Source organism: Phyllopteryx taeniolatus, chromosome 6, assembly GCF_024500385.1.
Source record: "Phyllopteryx taeniolatus isolate TA_2022b chromosome 6, UOR_Ptae_1.2, whole genome shotgun sequence".
NCBI classification, from domain to species: domain Eukaryota; kingdom Metazoa; phylum Chordata; class Actinopteri; order Syngnathiformes; family Syngnathidae; genus Phyllopteryx; species Phyllopteryx taeniolatus.
In genome coordinates this window covers 14996093-15014787 of record NC_084507.1, presented here as the reverse complement: position 1 = coordinate 15014787, position 18695 = coordinate 14996093, and the positions used below count along the sequence as shown (strand labels likewise).

At 42.0% G+C, this 18695-nt stretch overlaps 1 protein-coding gene across 1 annotated transcript in view; it reads left to right on the top strand.

Annotated features, from left to right (window-relative positions):
- The window catches only part of tmem145 (transmembrane protein 145), a 47756-nt gene that overhangs the window by 22666 nt on the left and 6395 nt on the right, over positions 1–18695 (top strand). The window contains exons 6-13 of the mRNA XM_061775656.1: positions 3200–3284; positions 3578–3649; positions 9519–9587; positions 11020–11100; positions 12402–12480; positions 12999–13092; positions 16287–16459; positions 17105–17225. Of these exons, the coding sequence (XP_061631640.1) occupies positions 3200–3284; positions 3578–3649; positions 9519–9587; positions 11020–11100; positions 12402–12480; positions 12999–13092; positions 16287–16459; positions 17105–17225 (774 nt within the window). The remainder of the gene's footprint in view (positions 1–3199; positions 3285–3577; positions 3650–9518; positions 9588–11019; positions 11101–12401; positions 12481–12998; positions 13093–16286; positions 16460–17104; positions 17226–18695) is intronic.

Below are 18695 nucleotides of genomic sequence, written 5' to 3'. Positions count from 1 at the left end.
TGGCTAGTGATTAGGAATCACTGCTATAAAGAACTTAAAAGTTGTTGCTGAGCAGGCTTTGGCTTTGACTCCATAGTACGTGCCTGTGCGCTTCCACCTGCTTATCATTCTGGGTGCCTCTCTGAGTGTCCTTGTTTGTTTTGGTGCAGACAGAGTCAGGATGTGATTAGAATGGATGCTTCCATCGGAGTGGCGTTTAGTGTCACACCAGGCTTCGTTAATAGACACGCCGCTTAATGCTCTTCGACTCCGATATAAAATCTCCACTCTGAGCCAGGCAGCCAATTTCCCTTTTTTTCCCCAGCTCATATCTAAACGTCACTCAGAATCTTTTGGCTGTTGTCTTCTCAACGCTTCTGCTGTCAACACCAGCTTTACGCTGTCCCTTCTTCACTCAGCAGCAGCATTTCCTCTCCTCTTTTGTTACTATGTGTTGGTGAAGTGCCTCCATTTGGCATTAGCACCGTGAAGATGGATGACTGCAGCAAAATGCTTAAATGTGCCGCTGATCATCAGTTAACTTTAACGGCCAATTCTGCTTGATTCATGATAGCGCACACCCGTCAATCCGTCAAGTGCGAATGATGACATCGTTATAAGTAAAATTCAAATAACCTCAAATGACGGTCACAATGCATCAAAGTTGTAGATTCTCCCGAGTAAGCAAAGCTGGCTTTGAGGTTTCGAAAAATCTGGCACGTTTGTGTTTATGGGTACCGTCTGTCTGACAGATGGAGACACATTTGATTGGCCGTAATCAGCTGGTGTTAAAGTACCAGTCATGAAAGCAAATGACCTCATTTGGAAAGCAGCAAGTTGTCTGCCTGGCAAAGGACGCTGGGCCACTCACGTTTATATTTTTTCTGACCGAAAAATAGTCTATTTGAGTGGAGGAAACACTGGCTTGAAACCTTAAACCTAAATTGAAACTGTAGGCCTAAAGGCTTAAAACCCTAATTTGAAACACACACCTGCCTTGAAGCCATAATTTGAGACCCTTCGCCTGTCTTGAAACCTCAACCTTGCCTTAAAACCCTTACCCAAATTTGAAACAGTATCTTGAAACCCTAATGCTAGTTTAAAGACTTAAATGGACTCTCTGATAATGTCAACATTGGCACTTAGTCCACAGTTCTGGACTTATAAATGATGTCTGCAGAAAAAAAAAGTAAAAGTAGTAATTTTAGGCTTGTTTACTGATGAAATATTTGATTTTCAGACAGATTTTGGCCCTCCCACATTTTGGAATCTGAAAGCAATTACCTCATGTGGGATGGCGTGGAGCGGCACGGTGGAAGACTGGTTAGAGCGTCTGCCTCACAGTTCTGAAGTTCTGAGGACCGGGGTGGAGTTTGCATGTTCTCCCCGTGCCTGCGTGGGTTTTCTCCGGGCACTCCGGTTTCCTCCCACATCCCAAAAACATGCATGGTAGGCTAATTGACAACTCTAAATTGCCCATAGGTGTGAATGTGAGTGCAAATGGTTGTTTGTTTGTTTGTGTGTGCCCTGCGATTGGCTGGCGGCCAGTTCAGGGTGTACCCCGTCTCCTGCCCGATGATTGCTGGGATAGGCTCCGCGACCCGAGTGAGGAGAAGCGGCTCAGAAAATGGACGGATGGATGAATGGGATGACGTGGCTGTCTTCTTTCCTCGATTTAAAAAAAAAAAAACAAAGCCTATTAAAATGTTTCACTATCACTATTTTCACTCATTACAGTATTGTCTGAAACAAAACATCCAGACTTTCAATACAGGCAAAAATTAAACCGCAGATAGTGTCGTAGTTTAATGAGGAAATCTCCTCGCCTTCTGCACTTAACGTGTCAGGCCGTGACAGGGTGACGTGTCCAAAATGGGGGTGGGACAAAATCTGTCTGAAAATCAAATATTTTATCAAAAATCAAACCTAAAATTACTACTGAGTCTATTTGGGGGCGGGGGGATTTTTTTCAGCAGACATTTGTAAGTTCTGAACTATGGAATAAGTGCCAATGTTCACAGTATTAAACATTGCAGGTCCTTTAATGAGGAACACGTTTAACCTCCATAAAATCCATAATATTTGGGCTACCGTTCTGATTATTTTCAGAGGTGGCAGGGGGCATAGAGATGTCCACATTAATTTGGGGTGATGATTGATGATAGCTCTCTGATATTAAACGATTTTGGGAATTTTCTGTATAGTGAGAACATATAAAGAGGAAAGTGCTTTGCGTCCATGAAATCCAAAAAATTGGGCTGATTGTTGAACTATTTTCAGAGGTCGGACCTGCTATGCGTAGAGATGCCAACGTAAATTATGGTGATGATGGGTGACAAGTTTGGGATATGAAGCCACGTTAAGCATTTTTACGTTAAACATTTTAGACTGTCCCCTCGGCGGCCACTGTGTTTACCATTTTAATTGACGACACCCTAATAAAGTAGAAATTCTTTATATATTAAGTTAGTGATTGAACATTTAGAATTTTGGGGTGCTAGCTGTTGTTCATGTGAGATAGCTGTTGTTTATATGAGAGTGCAACGATATACAGTATGACAGCAATATAAGGTATAATACCTACTTGAACAAAGCGGTTTGGAAACTCATACAAGTAATTTGTTCGTGAAATACAGACCATTAAGACTCCATACCTCTTTTCATTTGAAGAAGGAGCTAAGCCGAAAAGCGGAGCTCTCGATTTACCGGTCGATCTACGTTCCTACCATCACCTATGGTCACGAGCTGTGGGTCGTAAGAACAAGATCCCGGATACAAGCGGCCAAAATGAGTTTCCTCCACAGGGTGTCCGGGCTCTCCCTTAGAGAGAGTGAGAAGCTTGGTCATCCGGGAGGGGCTCAGAGTAGAGCCGCTGCTTCTCCGCATTGAGAGGAGCCAGACGAGGTGGCATCTGCTTAGGATGCCTCCCGGATGCCTCCCTGGTGAAGTGTTCCGGGCACGTCCTACCGGGAGGAGACCCCGGGGACGACCCAGGACACGCTGGAGAGACTATGTCTCCCGGCTGGCCTGGGAACGCCTCTGGATCCCCTCGGAAGAGCTGGAAGAAGTGGCTGGGGAGAGGGAAGTCTGGGCTTCCCTGCTGAGGCTGCTGCATGGATGGATGGATGAGAAAGTTGTTTTGAGATATGAGTAGTATGAGTATGCATGTCTGCCGTTGCCCCCAGGCACTATTTGCGGATCTATCTGTGTGCCCCCACAGGGCGACGGTCTGCAGCTGGAGTATGAGATGAAGCTGACCAACGGACAGTCTTTCTGGACACAGCACTTCTCTGCTGACGAATTCGGTAAGAGCGATGGAAACTACTCAAAGAGAGCGAGCGAGAGAGAACAATTACGGGAGGAATTGGCGACGGCACGAGCGAGGAGCAACTTAGCACAGCCAATAAAACACACTGAAGTGGACAAATGACCGTAATGGATGGATTAACGATGACGGATGAACTTAGGGGAGGAGACTGAAGGATTTTTGTCATTCTCCACTCGTTCTCACGACCGCGTTGACTCAGCCACTTTATAGCTTTGACTGCTTCACCTCACCTGTTCATCCCTCATGACGGATTCTATTTCTGTTCCTCAGGGATCCTGGAGACAGACATCACGTTCCTGGTCATCTTCTTCATAGTGTTCCTGCTCTCCTGCTACTTTGCCTGAAAGTACCTTTCAAAGTCCATCGCCGTGTCCATTTCCTCTATTAGTAAAACCACCATGTTTTCTTGATGGGATAAGAGTAGCTTCCTATGTTCCTCTCCCCCTTGGAGGACGTGAAAGAGCTTTGTAGTCATGAAAGCGGCACTTTTGCTATTTTACACTGGATAATGGGAAAAGGCTTGTTTTCAGATCAATTCACTTAAATTTTCAATGCCAGTGGCCTCACGGAAAGCAGCCCTAAAGAGCTAGAGTGGGAAATAGGTCCCATCTACACTTCCAGGTCTGCCATTTCCTTCTCAGTACTTAACTAGAATAGAGCTTAGACTTCCGCCAAAGCATAGAAATCCCAAATTATTTTTTTTATTTTTTCTGTGGCAGTCATCTGGCTTCATGTCCCAGGAAATGGATTCTGCAATTATTAGCTTTATTCATTTTCAATGAAAAACAGCTCAAGACTTTTGAAGTCAACTACATATGATAAAATCATGAAACAAACAAACAAACAAAAAAAACTATGGACCGAACATCATATCCATCTAAATTGTTCAACATGACTGGTTCCATTCCAGTCTCATAGGGAGAGGTCATGTACATGCACCAACATTTCCAGGGTTCATCCTTGGCCCCAAACAATCATCAAACCTTTATTACCTGTAAAAACAATGTTTTAACATTCCTAACTGTCATACAAGTGTAAAGAGAAGATCAAGTCATATATATATATATATATATATATATATATATATATTGGCCCAATTATTTTTGCTATTGCGGGTGATTTCCCAGAACGGGCCGGATCGTGCCTGACATATTTTGTCAGGAATGACAAAACTCCTCGTGCTGTGACATAATCCACGACCTACGATTTATTGTCCAAGTCTCGCATGTTTTTTAAAAATTATTATTATTATTTTTTTTATAATGTATATATACCTCCCGTGTAGTGTGACATATGAATGGCAACCCTCCGACATAGTAGCACCGTCACGTCGACCAGTAAGATTGTGGTTTGCAACGCATCGCCTCCCTTGCTCGCCATTGTCAACATTTGCACACACACACACACCAATGTTTACGGAAAGTTTAGAGCATGAATCAACAGAACGCCGGTGTATCGGCTGTGTACTCTCTCTTGTTGCGTTGTGTACAATAGGCAACTTCATTTATTTTGCACATCGGGTCAGAAGAATTAATAGCACGGTCAGCCCCGTTTACCACACAGCATACATGTTTCAAACTGAAAATGTAAGTAAAAAGAAAGTGCAGGTTAGCCAACTTCTCGAGTAAAATTTAGGTAATTGACATTAAATATGACGGTGGTCATAACTTGGATAAATTGATGGGACTCCAAATTGTATGACTTTTGGGGGGTTTGACTTGGGAGGTTCCACTATTTTACTTACTACTTACTAGTTTTTTTGAGTTAGGGGCTGTCACTTGTTTTTTTTGTTTTTGTTAGTTTTTTTTGCTTTGTGTTGCAATGGAGAATTTACGAGCAAGCTTGGGCTACGCTGCTGCTCAAGAGAAGTGATAAAGAAAAATGGACCATTTAAGGTACTGAAATGCATTCGCATGTGGGCAAAGAGAGCCACACTTTTGCACTTTCAGCCATTTCTTGAATGGGACAAACGGTCAAACACACATACAAAATGAGACCACTTGCAAGGAGCTATAGGCCACAATTCACGCTCAGACGCTCACATGTAGAATAACCAGCCAACCCGGCTCCTGCTCCTGATGTAATTCTCGAGGCCATACCCCTTAAAGGCACACATCAAATACATGAATACCACAGTACATACAGTAATTATGTTATGAATTTCTTTACATGATATTTTATTAGGTTTTACTATACACAAACAAATGTGTTTTTTTTTTTTTAGGCGGCTGGAACGGGTTAATGGCGGGGTGGGGGGGGTGTTGATTGAAGTTATTGCACCTTGAAAACCGACTGTCAACGGGAGGTTAACCGGATTTTTTTTTTTAAAGGTGACTGCCCACACACGAGGGGGGTGGCCACGGTGGTGGTCATCAGGCTGGCCGCGGCAGTGTCTGTCAGTTCATTGTCGTAGCTGCTCTTGATCTTTCATGTAGATCACATTGCACACGGAGCCTCTGTTCATTTTTCAAATCTTACTTTGCAAAACTCAGCCTTCATGTTGCCTTACAAGCGGCGTGTGGAATAAGATTCCAAGGTCGATAATGATGCTGCCGTATTGTTTAAGGAATACACGGGACGACGAAATGGAACTTTTCAGTGAGGTGATCAGCTCCTCAAGGACATTTTTTTGTTTTGTTTGTTTTTTTAAACCTCCAGCAGTGACACCCTGTTGTTATATTGTCCACGTGACTTGTCCTCCATTGTTTTTATTTTTAAGTTATTGAATCTTAGAATAGAAGATGTTAGTGTGAAGAATGTTCCCTGCTATCTTTGCAGAGCAATTACAGCACATGATGAGCTCCATCTGTTCGTCTGTGCTGATGTTCACACTTGCAGTCTTGGAGTGAGAGAACACTTGTGCTTATCGGCCATGTCTGTTTGTTATGTTGTGCAAAATTTGACTTTAACTCACTTGCACTCCACTAGATTTAACGGGCCAGGAGAAAAAAAATAATCCACTGAGGTTGATCGGATTTTGAATCCACCGTGGAGATTTCTTGAGGTATCAAAGAGTTGCAAGCTACTGTTACTTTGCAATTTCTACACTAGCTACCGGTACACTACAATTGTGTAGGAATTCAAACTCAATCCCAAAAAACACATCTTGCTCTCACTGACTTATTAAAGGAGATAAATAAACTCAATGGTTTGACAATGACGTTACGGCATTGTCTCAAACTACAGGCCGCCTAAGAGGCTCTTTTTTTGTCCATGATAAATGACCCCAGAACCAAATTTATTTTCCATATTTTCCACCAACCAGCCCAGGAACTTTGAGTTTCTGGTAGCAAAAGGTTCTTGTGGCCCATGTGGTTTGTGTTTCCATCGCACTTATTAGTTCAAGGAAGCTTAAGCAAATGAGGCTAATGTTGCTTATTACTGACACCTACTGTATATAAAAAAACGCTGTCTTATTTTATATCTTTATCTAAATTTCAAATATTTTTGATACCTTTAAAACCTAACCCTTTATCCAGGTGAAGCAATTGAGAACTCATTCTCATTTGGAATGCCAGGCATTCCAGATAGTCTTTAAGGTAGGGAGTTTTATTTTATACAGGTACATTTCAGTAAATTGGAATATCCATCCATCCATCCATTTTCTGAGCCACTTCTCCTCACTAGGGTCGCAGGCGTGCTGGAGCCTATCCCAGCTATCATCGGGCAGGAGGCGGGGTACACCCTGAACTGGTCGCCAGCCAATCGCAGGGCACATACAAACAAACAACCATTCGCACTCACAGGCACACCTACGGGCAATTTAGAGTTGTCAATTAACCTACCATGCATGTTTTTGGGATGTGGGAGGAAACCAGAGTGCCCGGAGAAAACCCACACAAGCACGGGGAGAAGATGCAAACTCCACATAGGCGGGACCGGGGATTGAACCCCGGTCCTCAGAACTGTGAGGCAGACGCTCTAACCAGTCGTCCACTGTGCCGCCTAAATTAAAGTATATTTATTCTATTTTATTGCGATGACATACCTAAATAGATTATGCAACAGAACCTTGTAAATGATCATAGATGTGATTTATCAGCTGAAAATGCAATAGAGACGTGAGCTTCAGGCTTATACAGTTCCAGTACAAATTAAAGAACAATAAATCACATCTATAGTCATCTGCAGGCTTCTACATTTATTTATATATTTATTCATTCAAAACAACTAGTTTTTTCTGTCTTGGCATTCAGGCGATTACATTTTTCTTCATGCAAGTTCTGCAGGAGGATTTGCGATCATAAATATTATTATTTATTTATATTTATTTTTCTATCTCGAATTGTCGGCCCCGGCCGTTTGCAGAGCAGATCTGGGAGGAACATCCCACAACACAGAATAGTCGCTCAAAATAATCTTTGAGAGACGTCCAAGAATCGGGACTGTACCTCTCCTTGATCAGAAAGGAGGGAAATTCAGACAGATTATCGTTGTGTGTGTACCTCACTTCAGGTTCTGGACTCTTTTGAGAACACTATTTAGGAGCTGGGTTGTCACTGGCAAATATGCGGGCCTTCATTGTGGACTTAACCGACTTACCCACTATCACGTAGCAATTATAGAAGCCATCAATACTGTATAAAAGCGCGGTATAACAGCACGCAACTGTGCCAGGCACATCATCTGGAGCAGTTCGGAATTATTATTTATCGAATGACATGACAAAAACATAAAATTATTAAATCAAATGCATCATACCAATTTGGATGCCTCCCGGACGGCTCCCTGGTGAGGTGTTCTGGGCAGGTCCCACAGGGAGGAGACCCCGGGACGACCTAGGACACGCTGGAGAGACTACGTCTCTCGGCTGGCCTGTGAACACCTCGGGATCCCCCCGGAAGAGCTGGGGAGAGGGAAGTCTGGGCGTCCCTGCCAAAGCTACTGCCCCTGCGACCCGACCTCGGATAGCGGTAGAAAATGGATGGATGGATGGACATGATACCAACAGAGATGCTGATGGTACATTTCGAAACCGGCCCGCAAGGGGGTACAATCCAGACCGCAGGATGAATTTGAAAGTGAAAAAATATAAAAGACATTGGGGTGGTGGGAACTTAGAATAATTTTGAGAATTATTAGGCTTTTGTAAAAAAAATGAAATGATAATAATTCCTAGGTGTTCATAAGTTGATTCAATTTTAAAGTGCAATACAATATTTTGCAGTTCCAAATACCTGTGACTTAGAGTTTTGTGCCTTAAAATACAGTCACTGTGATCAGTTTTTATGCACACATTGTAGGTGACAAACTGAAACAAAACATTCTCAAGAAATCCGAGGTTGTTTTGCAAAATGATTATTTTTTTTAAATCATTAAATGTAAAGATTTTCCTAACATACTTGATTTGTTTTGCTTTCAAACAAAGGGAAAAACATAGTTATTTGTTGTTAGGATTTTAGTGGTCCTGCTGCTTTGACATCAAATTAGGCTTTATGTGGCCCCTGAACTACAATGAGTTTGATACCCCTGATTTAGAGGATGAAAAAATGTCATTGAGGGCTAGCGCACTGGCCCTGTGAAGATGAATTTAAAATCCGATTGGTTAAAGAAACAGTCCAATTGCGAATATAATTTAAGTTACATTGGACAGCACTAACAGGGATTCTGAAGACCCTTAGCAGATTAGATTGACATGGCAACACAAAAATGTACTTTAAGCAGTGCAGTCTAGAGACGCATTATGAACAGAAGAGTATAAACTGTTGGGAATAAATTAATACAGTTGCATGAAACAAATATTATAATTTAGGTTATAAATATAGGTCAGTGCTTGTGATCGTGTTGAGGCCAGCAGAGAAGGCCTTGCTGTCTCTGACCGCTAACCACCGAGGGTCATACGTGAAAAATAGCTTTTTTTACTATGCGGTTGTTGTGTAAGCATCCTCATCGAGAACCCAGCAGCACGTACACAGGGCGGCCACGGTGCATGAACGAATGTTTACGACCTGCTCCTCACCTGTAAATTTTCCCCCCGAGGCTCCTTGCGGGAGGGTTTGGGCTCATAAAATATGCATCTGCACAAAGATGCACACGAGATGGAAGCATCTGTATATAGACGCATGCTAATGGTGGCTCTGCCTCATTCTATTGTCATGTCTTGCACTCTCTCCGCCTCCCCTGGCTGCGCCGCCATCTGTTAGCATTGCTTTAGTGCACATAAACCTACCTCCAGCATCATCCTCATCCCTGAATGTGTTTCTCTCTGCAGACAATCTGAAGGGAAGACAGCTTCTTCACACCACCTACAAAATGTTTATGACGGCCGCAGGTGTGGAGGGTGAGTGTGTCCATCCCTCACACACACGCACACACGGAATCACACAATGGGAGGTGGTTGGAGTTGCAGCAGGATGACAATGAGCCATGCGCACACTCGCAGCAGCTTTAATCCACACTTGAGCACCACTGATCTTATCAGCCCGTATTAACGTCTGAATGGGCGCAATTGAAGGCAGCCTCTGTGGGCTACAGCATACCGACTGACAGCGCCCCGTGCTCATCTCTTTCTCCCTCCTTATCTCCCCTCCTTTGCTTTCCACGCACTTCTCCTCTCTTTAAATCACTTCCCATGCCCCCTATGCTCCCGTTTACAGACTTGTCTTCTTTTTTCCCTCAAAAATTCATCTTCTTTTTAACCTTGTTTCTTCCAGAGGTGACAGAAGCACTCGCAATCTGTACTTAAATAGAAAAGTTAGGCATATTGGCCTTTAGGGTGAAATTTCTGAACCTAAAGTGGGCTAAAACCTAATTAGTAACAACATTTAATTTGACCTTCTCTAAACTTTCAAATGTCCAACTGTTCAGTGTTTTAGTACTTTTTGCACAACTTGCCATTCTCTAGCAAGGAGCTGAAAGGCAAAATTCACAACAGGTGTTGGATCCATGGATGGACCAATACACCTATTGGTTCAATTAGAATTGGTGTTTAAACACTGTTCACATGTTCACATCATGAGACCAAGAGGACACATAACAATTGATAAACAGTAGCTCGCCATTGCTTAGCTTTAGGCCACTAAGCTTAGAGTGTCACGGAGTGTCATCAGCAGGTTGCAACAGAGATACAGGGCAACTGGAAGAGTCGTAGAATCATCGAATCATTTGGGGAGAAAGAATTCCCATAGCTTTGCTAATTTTGTGAACTGACTATAAAAAAAAATGCTCAATAAAAAATAGGGCAGAAAATTCTGATTGGATAAACAAATCTTTGAACACCGAAGCTGTTGGTTTTCAGGCTAGCATAAGACACAACACATTCGCCACAAATTATTCTTGGGGCCAAAAACATGAACAGTTCTCTTAAATAAGACCATGGATGGGGAATGTCTTGCTTCTCTGAATCAGTTCATATTGTCGTTAATGCTCCCTGGTTCATGTTCCTCTATGTTGCTATTGTCCCGGTTAATTTTCATCTTGATCTCAGTCAATCCATCACTCCATCAATCAATCAACATCTCAGCGAGCGTGCCATCATCCGTGTACGTTGACGAAATAAATAAGCTTATTTTGACAACGTGAGCAGTAGAAAGTACAGATACAGTATATCAAAGAAATATGCTAAGTACAGATACCTGAAAATTCTATGTGTGTACAGTGACAAAAGATTTGTCCTTTGTTACTTCCCACCATAGATTTCTTCTTCCTTGCTCTCTTCTCATCTTTCACCTGTACCCCCCCCCCCCCCCCCCCCCCCCCCTCTGCTTCTTCAGTGCTCAGCCTGCTTTTCCACTGCGTCTACTGGGGTCTCTACGCTCGGGATGGCGTCGGCAACGGTAGTCTGAAAATACTCGGTGAGTTCCTTGTTTCTTATCCTCTGACGGAATGTGTGGATAGTACATTGTGTGCTGATGGACGTGAACATAAATATTATTTTGCACAATTTCCTGCGTTGAACACTTTGATGAAGGCCTTCTTTTGGATGAGTGGTCAAAAATTCACACAGACTTGCTCCGAAATCTTTTCACCTATAGTTCCAGGTACTTTTGGTTCTTGGTCATTTTTGTAACTTGAACTAAAATCGCATTTCCACCTAAAGCTCCAGGAACATTTGATTTGTTGCTACTTGTAGTTCCTAGAGTTAGATTTGTGCTCAAGACCACACTATCCGAGACGAAGACTTGTCCGAGTCGAGACGCAGTCAAGAAGGAAAAAAAACGGATGGCCGTAGTTTGGACAACCCTGATTTAAACCGTGCAAACTTTTTTGAACCAGCCCCCAATTGTTTGGAACCGGAATCAAAATGAGGAAACGGAATTGGAACTGGAATCATTCAAATCTGAGCAAAACACAGTCCTACTCTCAATATAGATTGTAAAATATTCAATTTGCGAAGAAAACACCATCGATATTTCTTAATTTTTTGCTCTTGGATATTAAGTGAAAGGTACTGTAAAAGTCATTTGAAAAGACATAGAAAACGTTTGCTTTAAAAAGTGTACAAACGTTGTCTTAAACCATAGTTCCACGGTCCTCCAAAGGTTTTTAGTTCAAGAATAATTTGAAAAAAAAACTGCGATAAAATGTTCCTTCAGCCTGTTGTAAATAAACAAAAAACAAAAACAGCAACATTAAAAATACATTGAGTAGTTCTCCAATCAGATGTGACCCTACCTCAAAGTTTCCTGGACCTTTCAATAGAGCTACGCCTCGAGCAGGGTCTTCTTTCGGCCCTGATAAATTAACTCGGAACTACATTTGGACAATGTAAATTTTGTAATTCTCCAAATGTTTCTAGTTTCTGCTGTCAAAGTGTGCTATTAGTTCTTGGTACTTGTAATTCCTGGATATAAAATTGACCAATCAGATATGTTCAGTGCTGCAGACCACTCCACAAAGGTTCCTGGACCTCTGGAAAGGTATTTTTACCACTAGCAGGGTCTTCCTTTGGCCCCATTAAATTACCCCAGAGCTACGTTACAACAATAGTTCCTGCTTTCCAAACACACAATGATCCACCAAAAGTGCCTAGATACGGGGAAATGTTCTTGCAGTCGAACATTCTTTAATAGTGGGTGTGGAGTGGACTGGTTCTTTTTTCCCCATTTGTTTTCAGCCTTATTACCCTCTGTCTCCTCTTTGTGCCTCTCTCCAGGGAAATTACTCTTCTCCATCAGTTTCTTGGTGTTCCTGCTCATGCTCATACTGCTGGGGAAAGGTTTCACCGTCACCAGGTGGGGCTGCGATGTTAGTGTGTGTGTGTGTGCGTGCGCGCGCATGCGTGTGTGCATGTGTTACAAATTAATTGTGAATTTTAAGGATGATGTATGTTTATAAATGATAAAGATAAACACATGCTAACAATGCTCCACAGTCTCCACTTTGCTCCAGCCTGCATTTACGCTCCTCTCGGATAAAATGCATCTCCTTCATCCAGACGTCCATATAGGAGACCCTCGTTCCCCGCCAGTGTTACTGTTTGTTAATTTAATATTTAGAAGGCCGTGAGTGAAGTTTAGTATTTCTTTGATCAAACGGAGTTTGCATTTTATTATTCTTAAGAGTTCAAATGTGAGCTCAGCTGTCCTGTTGTAGGCTTGAATTGCTGCTTGGCCCGTAAATCTCACTGTAGTTTTTATGGCTCCTTGTCCCCTCCCTCGATATGTATAACACTAAATGTATTTTCTGTCTTTATCTCAGCCTAACCAATGTGTGAACTTTGACTCTCTGTGCGTGCATGTGTGCATGGTAGGGCAAGGATCAGCCACAGCGGCTCGGTGAAGCTCAGCATCTACATGACCGTCTACACAATCACCTATGTCATCCTCTTCATCTACGAGGCCGAGGTACACACACATACTCTAGGTTCCTCCCACATTCCAAAAACATTCATTTTAGGTTTATTGAGGACACTAAATCCTCCATCGGTGTGAATGTTAGAGTGAATGCTTGTTTGTCTCCACGTGCCCTTCGATTGAATGGCAACCAAATCAAGGTGTACCCAGCCTCTCGCCCCAAGTCAACTGGGATAGGCTCCAGCCCAGCCTTGACTAAGAAAAAACATGAGTGAAGGGCTCGTATTATCACATTAAAATTAGTCTTCACGTTTCGTTGTCTCTGTCCAAGCTGCTAAACGTGTTGTTGCGGCTCTGGAAATTCATCTCCTTGAGACTCGAGTGGGAAAATAATTCATAACAAATGAAAAATGGCCGGTTTGGGCCCCAGCTGCTGCTGACGTCCCTCGTTCTATTATTTCACACTAATTTAACAGCTTTTGACATTTGGACTAGACGGAGCGAAACTGGCTCTGTGAAATAATACCACGTGTGTGATAGATAGCACTTGGAAATGACCTCATTGACACTATGCAGACCAACTGTAAGTATTTTTTGATGAAAGAAATCCATCAGAGGTTAGTTGCCCTAGTTGAATAAGAATTTCTCATCTTTAACAGGTTATTTTGTATGATTGTATGCTTCCAACCGTGTGAGAACAGTTTAAGGAAGGCCCCTTTCTGTTCCAGCACAAACAAAGCAAGGTCCATAAAGACAAGCTTGGATGAGTTTGATGTGGAAGAATCTAATCAGTTATCTCCAGACTCGATAGTTTCTTCTGTTTTCACCTCCTGTAGGCGTCACAAAATTTTGTCCATACTCAGGGTGAGCAAGCTTTGAATATGCAGCTGCTCAGGCGAAGTGGGAAAACAAATATGGAGCAATTAAGGTACAGTGGTTCTTTGAATAATTTAGTATAATTTGTTCCGTGACCACGGTAATTCAAAACACTCGCAACTCAAATCATCTTCACCAATTGAAATGAAAAAAAAATAATGCCATAATCTATTTGAGCCCCAAAAAAACACAAAATAATTAAGTTTTTTAATAATAAAAAATAGCACTCTAAAGTAGTATAATTTATAAAAACATTCACGAATAACATGGTTAATTAGACAATATAAATTAAACAGTTTGTGTATCATGATTCGTGCTTCAATGCCCATTGACATTTTGCTCCTTCTGGTGTGTGTTCCTTGGCCACCAGTGGGCAGTATAACAGATGTAAATAGTTCATAAAGAAGAGTTTCACACCTAAGTAACTCATTAAGCTGCGGTAAGTAGTTTTTCACAGAGGATAAAGAATAGATTCCTGTGAGTATTGTTATATTGTCTGAATGGTCGTTACTTTAAGGGTTACAACTACCGCAACATCAATGCTAGTTTTGTTAGCCCCTCTATGGCGTCTTGCATTGTGTGTTAGCATTAAGCTAGCTGACTTTTTCAAATATGGGGTTTGCTTAAATACACAATGTGTAATGCCCTTGGTTTTATGTTTAAATTTCAACTGGGAATGGCAGTAAACAGGTTGAAGCAAGCCATATGGCCTCTTTTTTGAAGAACTGTCAAACTATCTGCTGCTTGTTATGAAGTTCCTGTCACCATTTAGTGCTTGTAACTCCAATTTTTGCTCGCAAGTCAAGACAGAAAAAACTGGCGGAGCGACGACTCGTCTCTCCATGTAAGTAGGGCCACTCGTAAATGTAGGTAGTTTTACTGTAAAGCCCTCGCATGTGGCCAAGGAAAGCCACCGTCGCTGATGCCTTTTCAGCCGTTAATTGAATGGGACAAACAAACTGGCCAACCACACTGCTCCTGATGTCTGTCACTAGGCTACGTCCATTAAAAGAGGTGGGTCAAACCCATTTTTGTCACGTGCAACATTGTAGTTGGGATTTCCCCCAGAGAGCTGTTATGATTGTGAAACCATCTATATGTTTAATCGCCTCATCATAGTATTACATATACATGGCAAATTGATGGATAACTATTTTAGCGCTTCAGCTGCCCCCTGCTCCAGTGTGTTCCACAGAGAACAAATTTCATGTGCATGTATTCATGTTCATGAGAATAAAAGGTGATTCTTCTTTTTCTTTTTGAAATCAGAAGTCAAAGATAACAAAGATTTCAACTATTATTCTGGTTACTGTACAAAAAAATGCTAGCAATATCTAAACATTATTATTACATATGAAAATTTGAAATTTTGGTACAGATTTTAGCAAGAATCATGGAAGTTGACACACATCATTTGCTTTCATGGGCCACATAAAATGATGTCGGGCCAGATCTAGCCCCCAGGCCTTGAGTTTGACACCTATGCTAAAGGCTCACATCCTACACACAACTTCTACAGTACGTACAATAATTACACGTTATGAAACTAATGTATTTCTTTACATTCACTATTATATTTTTTAAACAATACATTGTTATTTTTCTTCATTAAAAAAACAAAAAAACAACTAACAAATAAATAGGGGAGTCTGGAATGGACTAATGGCTTGTCAGTGCCGGAAATTCATTTCATATACAGTAAAAGTAAATTAGTTTATGACTTTAGTCACGGAGCAAATTATATTCCTCAATCAAGGTATCACAAGAATTGAGGAAATACATCCATTTTCGTTCAAGTATTCCTAATGGGGCAAGCAGGCACCTCATTACCATGCGGACACACTGCAGAGTTCCCCATCCGGCTGGTGTGACATCCTCACTCTCATTTAATTATGCGGCGTCCCCACATTCCGTGTGTGATGTACAGCACACGAGCATATGATGAATTAATAACAGCCTGCTTCGTGTAGATAAAGCACCAATTTGATGTACAGTGTGGAAGCGTTGTGGCTATATATACCCGGTCTAAAACCACGCAGCCTATAGTGATGATGAGCTCTACACTCAGGGGAGCTCCCGCTAAAAATAAGCCAAACTGGGTTACGCTCGAGCCTCACGAGCGCATCTCGGAATTCAACAGGCTCCGCTCGAGTGGACGCTCAACTTTGTCGGGATCCGAGCGAAACAGGCCTACGAGGCGAGCTGTCGGCCCAATGCATTATGTAGCAGCAGGTAACCCGGTCACACCGGACGTCCGCCGGAACCTGAAATGCAATCTGGTAGCGGCCCACGACCTCAATGTGTGTGTAAGGACAACCGAGGAGGAACGTGTCGATGTCACAATGAAACATGTCGAAATGTGTTTTCAGTTCTTCGATCCAGGCGAGGTTCTGTATGCCTACGACAGCCCGGCGGGCTACGGGCTGATGGGCCTGCAGCTTTTGGCCTACGTGTGGTTCTGCTATGCCGTGCTGGTCTCGCTCAAGCACTACCCTGAAAAGCAACCCTTTTACGTCCCTTTCTTCACCACCTACACGCTATGGTGAGTCCTCGGCCCACCGGGGAAATATCTACGATTCATCAGCGGGAAGAACCTTCTCAGTGAATTATTCATGAACCTCTGTAGAAATGTACTTTTAATTGTCAAGGGGATTTACAGTTGTTTTAAGCTGGCCCGCTACACATTCTGTACATGATCCAAGGAAAAAAAATCATTGTATTTTAATAATAAGCCTGGGAACAATAGGGCATAATGAAAATTTTTATAATCTGTACCCATCATAACACCTCAAATACAATTTTAAAAATTATATTTAAATGCACAGACAATGTTTTAAGAAGCTTTTTGGTTTTTATCATTTAGGTTAATTACTGTTGACAAAAAATAAAAAGAAGGATTAATGCATCATGAATGAATGTACAGCAGATTTATTTAGAACATGTTAGAATAAGAGTACAAAATAGGCCAAACATTTGAAAAGAACAGAATATCAACGTGCCCAAAATTTCTAATCAGATTGCGTTTTAAAATGTTTCTTTTTCTTTTATTTACTGCTTTGGCATGTGAGACTTGACCTCTCCCTCTCAGCTCTTCGCAAACAAAGCTATTTCATTCTATGTCTTTTCATATGACAAATATTGCATTTTGATTCAATTTTATTGTGATAGCATTTCATCTTATTTTTAGGTTCTTCGCCGTGCCCGTGATGGCTCTCATCGCCAACTTTGGCATCCCCCGTTGGGCTCGAGAGAAGATCGTCAACGGCATTCAGCTGGGCATCCACCTCTACGCCCACATCGTCTTCCTGGTTTGTACCTTTGATGCACGGAAAATTAAACGCCTCCCCCTCAGATAGAGGTCTCCCTTTTCCCACCGGGTAGTAACTAATTACTGTATCTGGGTCACACACAGACTTTAAAGAGTTGACAGCTGGACTCATATCAAAAAGGCATTTGTACAAGTAAATGCCTCCCTCAAATAGACACCTCCAATTTCCCATTGAGTAATCACTAATTATCATGTTCACACACTGACATTAAAGTGTTGACTGCTTAGCCCAAGAAAGTCCAAACTTTTTCCACTGAGGGCCACATACAGGAAAATGGAAGGAGGCGGAGGGCCACTTGATCTTCCGTCCATCTTTCTGAGCCGCTTCTCCTCACTAGGGTCGCGGGCGTGCTGGAGCCTATCCCAGCTGTCATCGGGCAGGAGGCGGGGTACACCCTGAACTGGTTGCCAGCCAATCGCAGGGCACATACAAACAAACAAACAACCATTCACACTCACATTCACACCTACGGGCAATTTAGAGTCTCCAATGCATGCATGTTTTTGGGATGTGGGAGGAAACCGGAGTCCCCGGAGAAAACCCACGCAGGCACGGGGAGAACATGCAAACTCCACACAGGCGGGGTCGGGGATTGAATCCCGCTCCTCAGAACTGTGAGGCAGACGCTCTAACCAGTCGTCCACCGTGCCGCTATTGTGATATAATGTAACATTATTTTTTTTAATTTTCAAATTCAAATATTGTGTGACAAATTTCTGTTACATTTTTTAACGATTGAAAATACATAAAATACGTGATGTCCGGTAACATTTACCGTAACTTCACTTTAAAAAAATTTTTTTTTAGCTAAAAATAGCCAGCATCATTTATACCGTAATTTCACAACCATAAGGCGCACCGTATTAAAAGGCGCAATATGGTAATTGAACTGAAAAATATAATATAACTATTGTGATATTAACTTTTTTTTTTACAATATAAAGTCATCTAACACAATTTGAATAATTTTTTTATCAATCATTTAAAATAAAAAGTGTGGTTTCTTGTAACATTTTAACTTTTTCTCATAACTTTCAGAGGAGGCCATGTTTTTGATTTTATTATTTGAATACACGTGCAGTGGGCACCCGGGCCAGACTTTGGACAACAGTGTCTTCGGCCATTTGGACTCTGTTGCTAATCAAAACTGCTGGACCTACTTATCAGTCTCAAGTGTGGAGTATTACAAAGAAATGCATTTGCACTAATAAACTCCTGCCTTTTCCCACCAAGGAGCAACTCATTATCTCGTTTTGACACGGACATCAAAACTCCGGAGTCCCTTTAAACTCTGTTGCTAACCAAAAGAGCAGCTCACACTGTAATCAGCCTCAAGTGTGAACTCTTAAAACAATTTATTTGTACAAATAAACACCTGTCATCATGAAAAACTTGGATTGGACATGAAAGAGTTAACGGCTGAGCCCATTTGAATGCTTTTGCTAACCA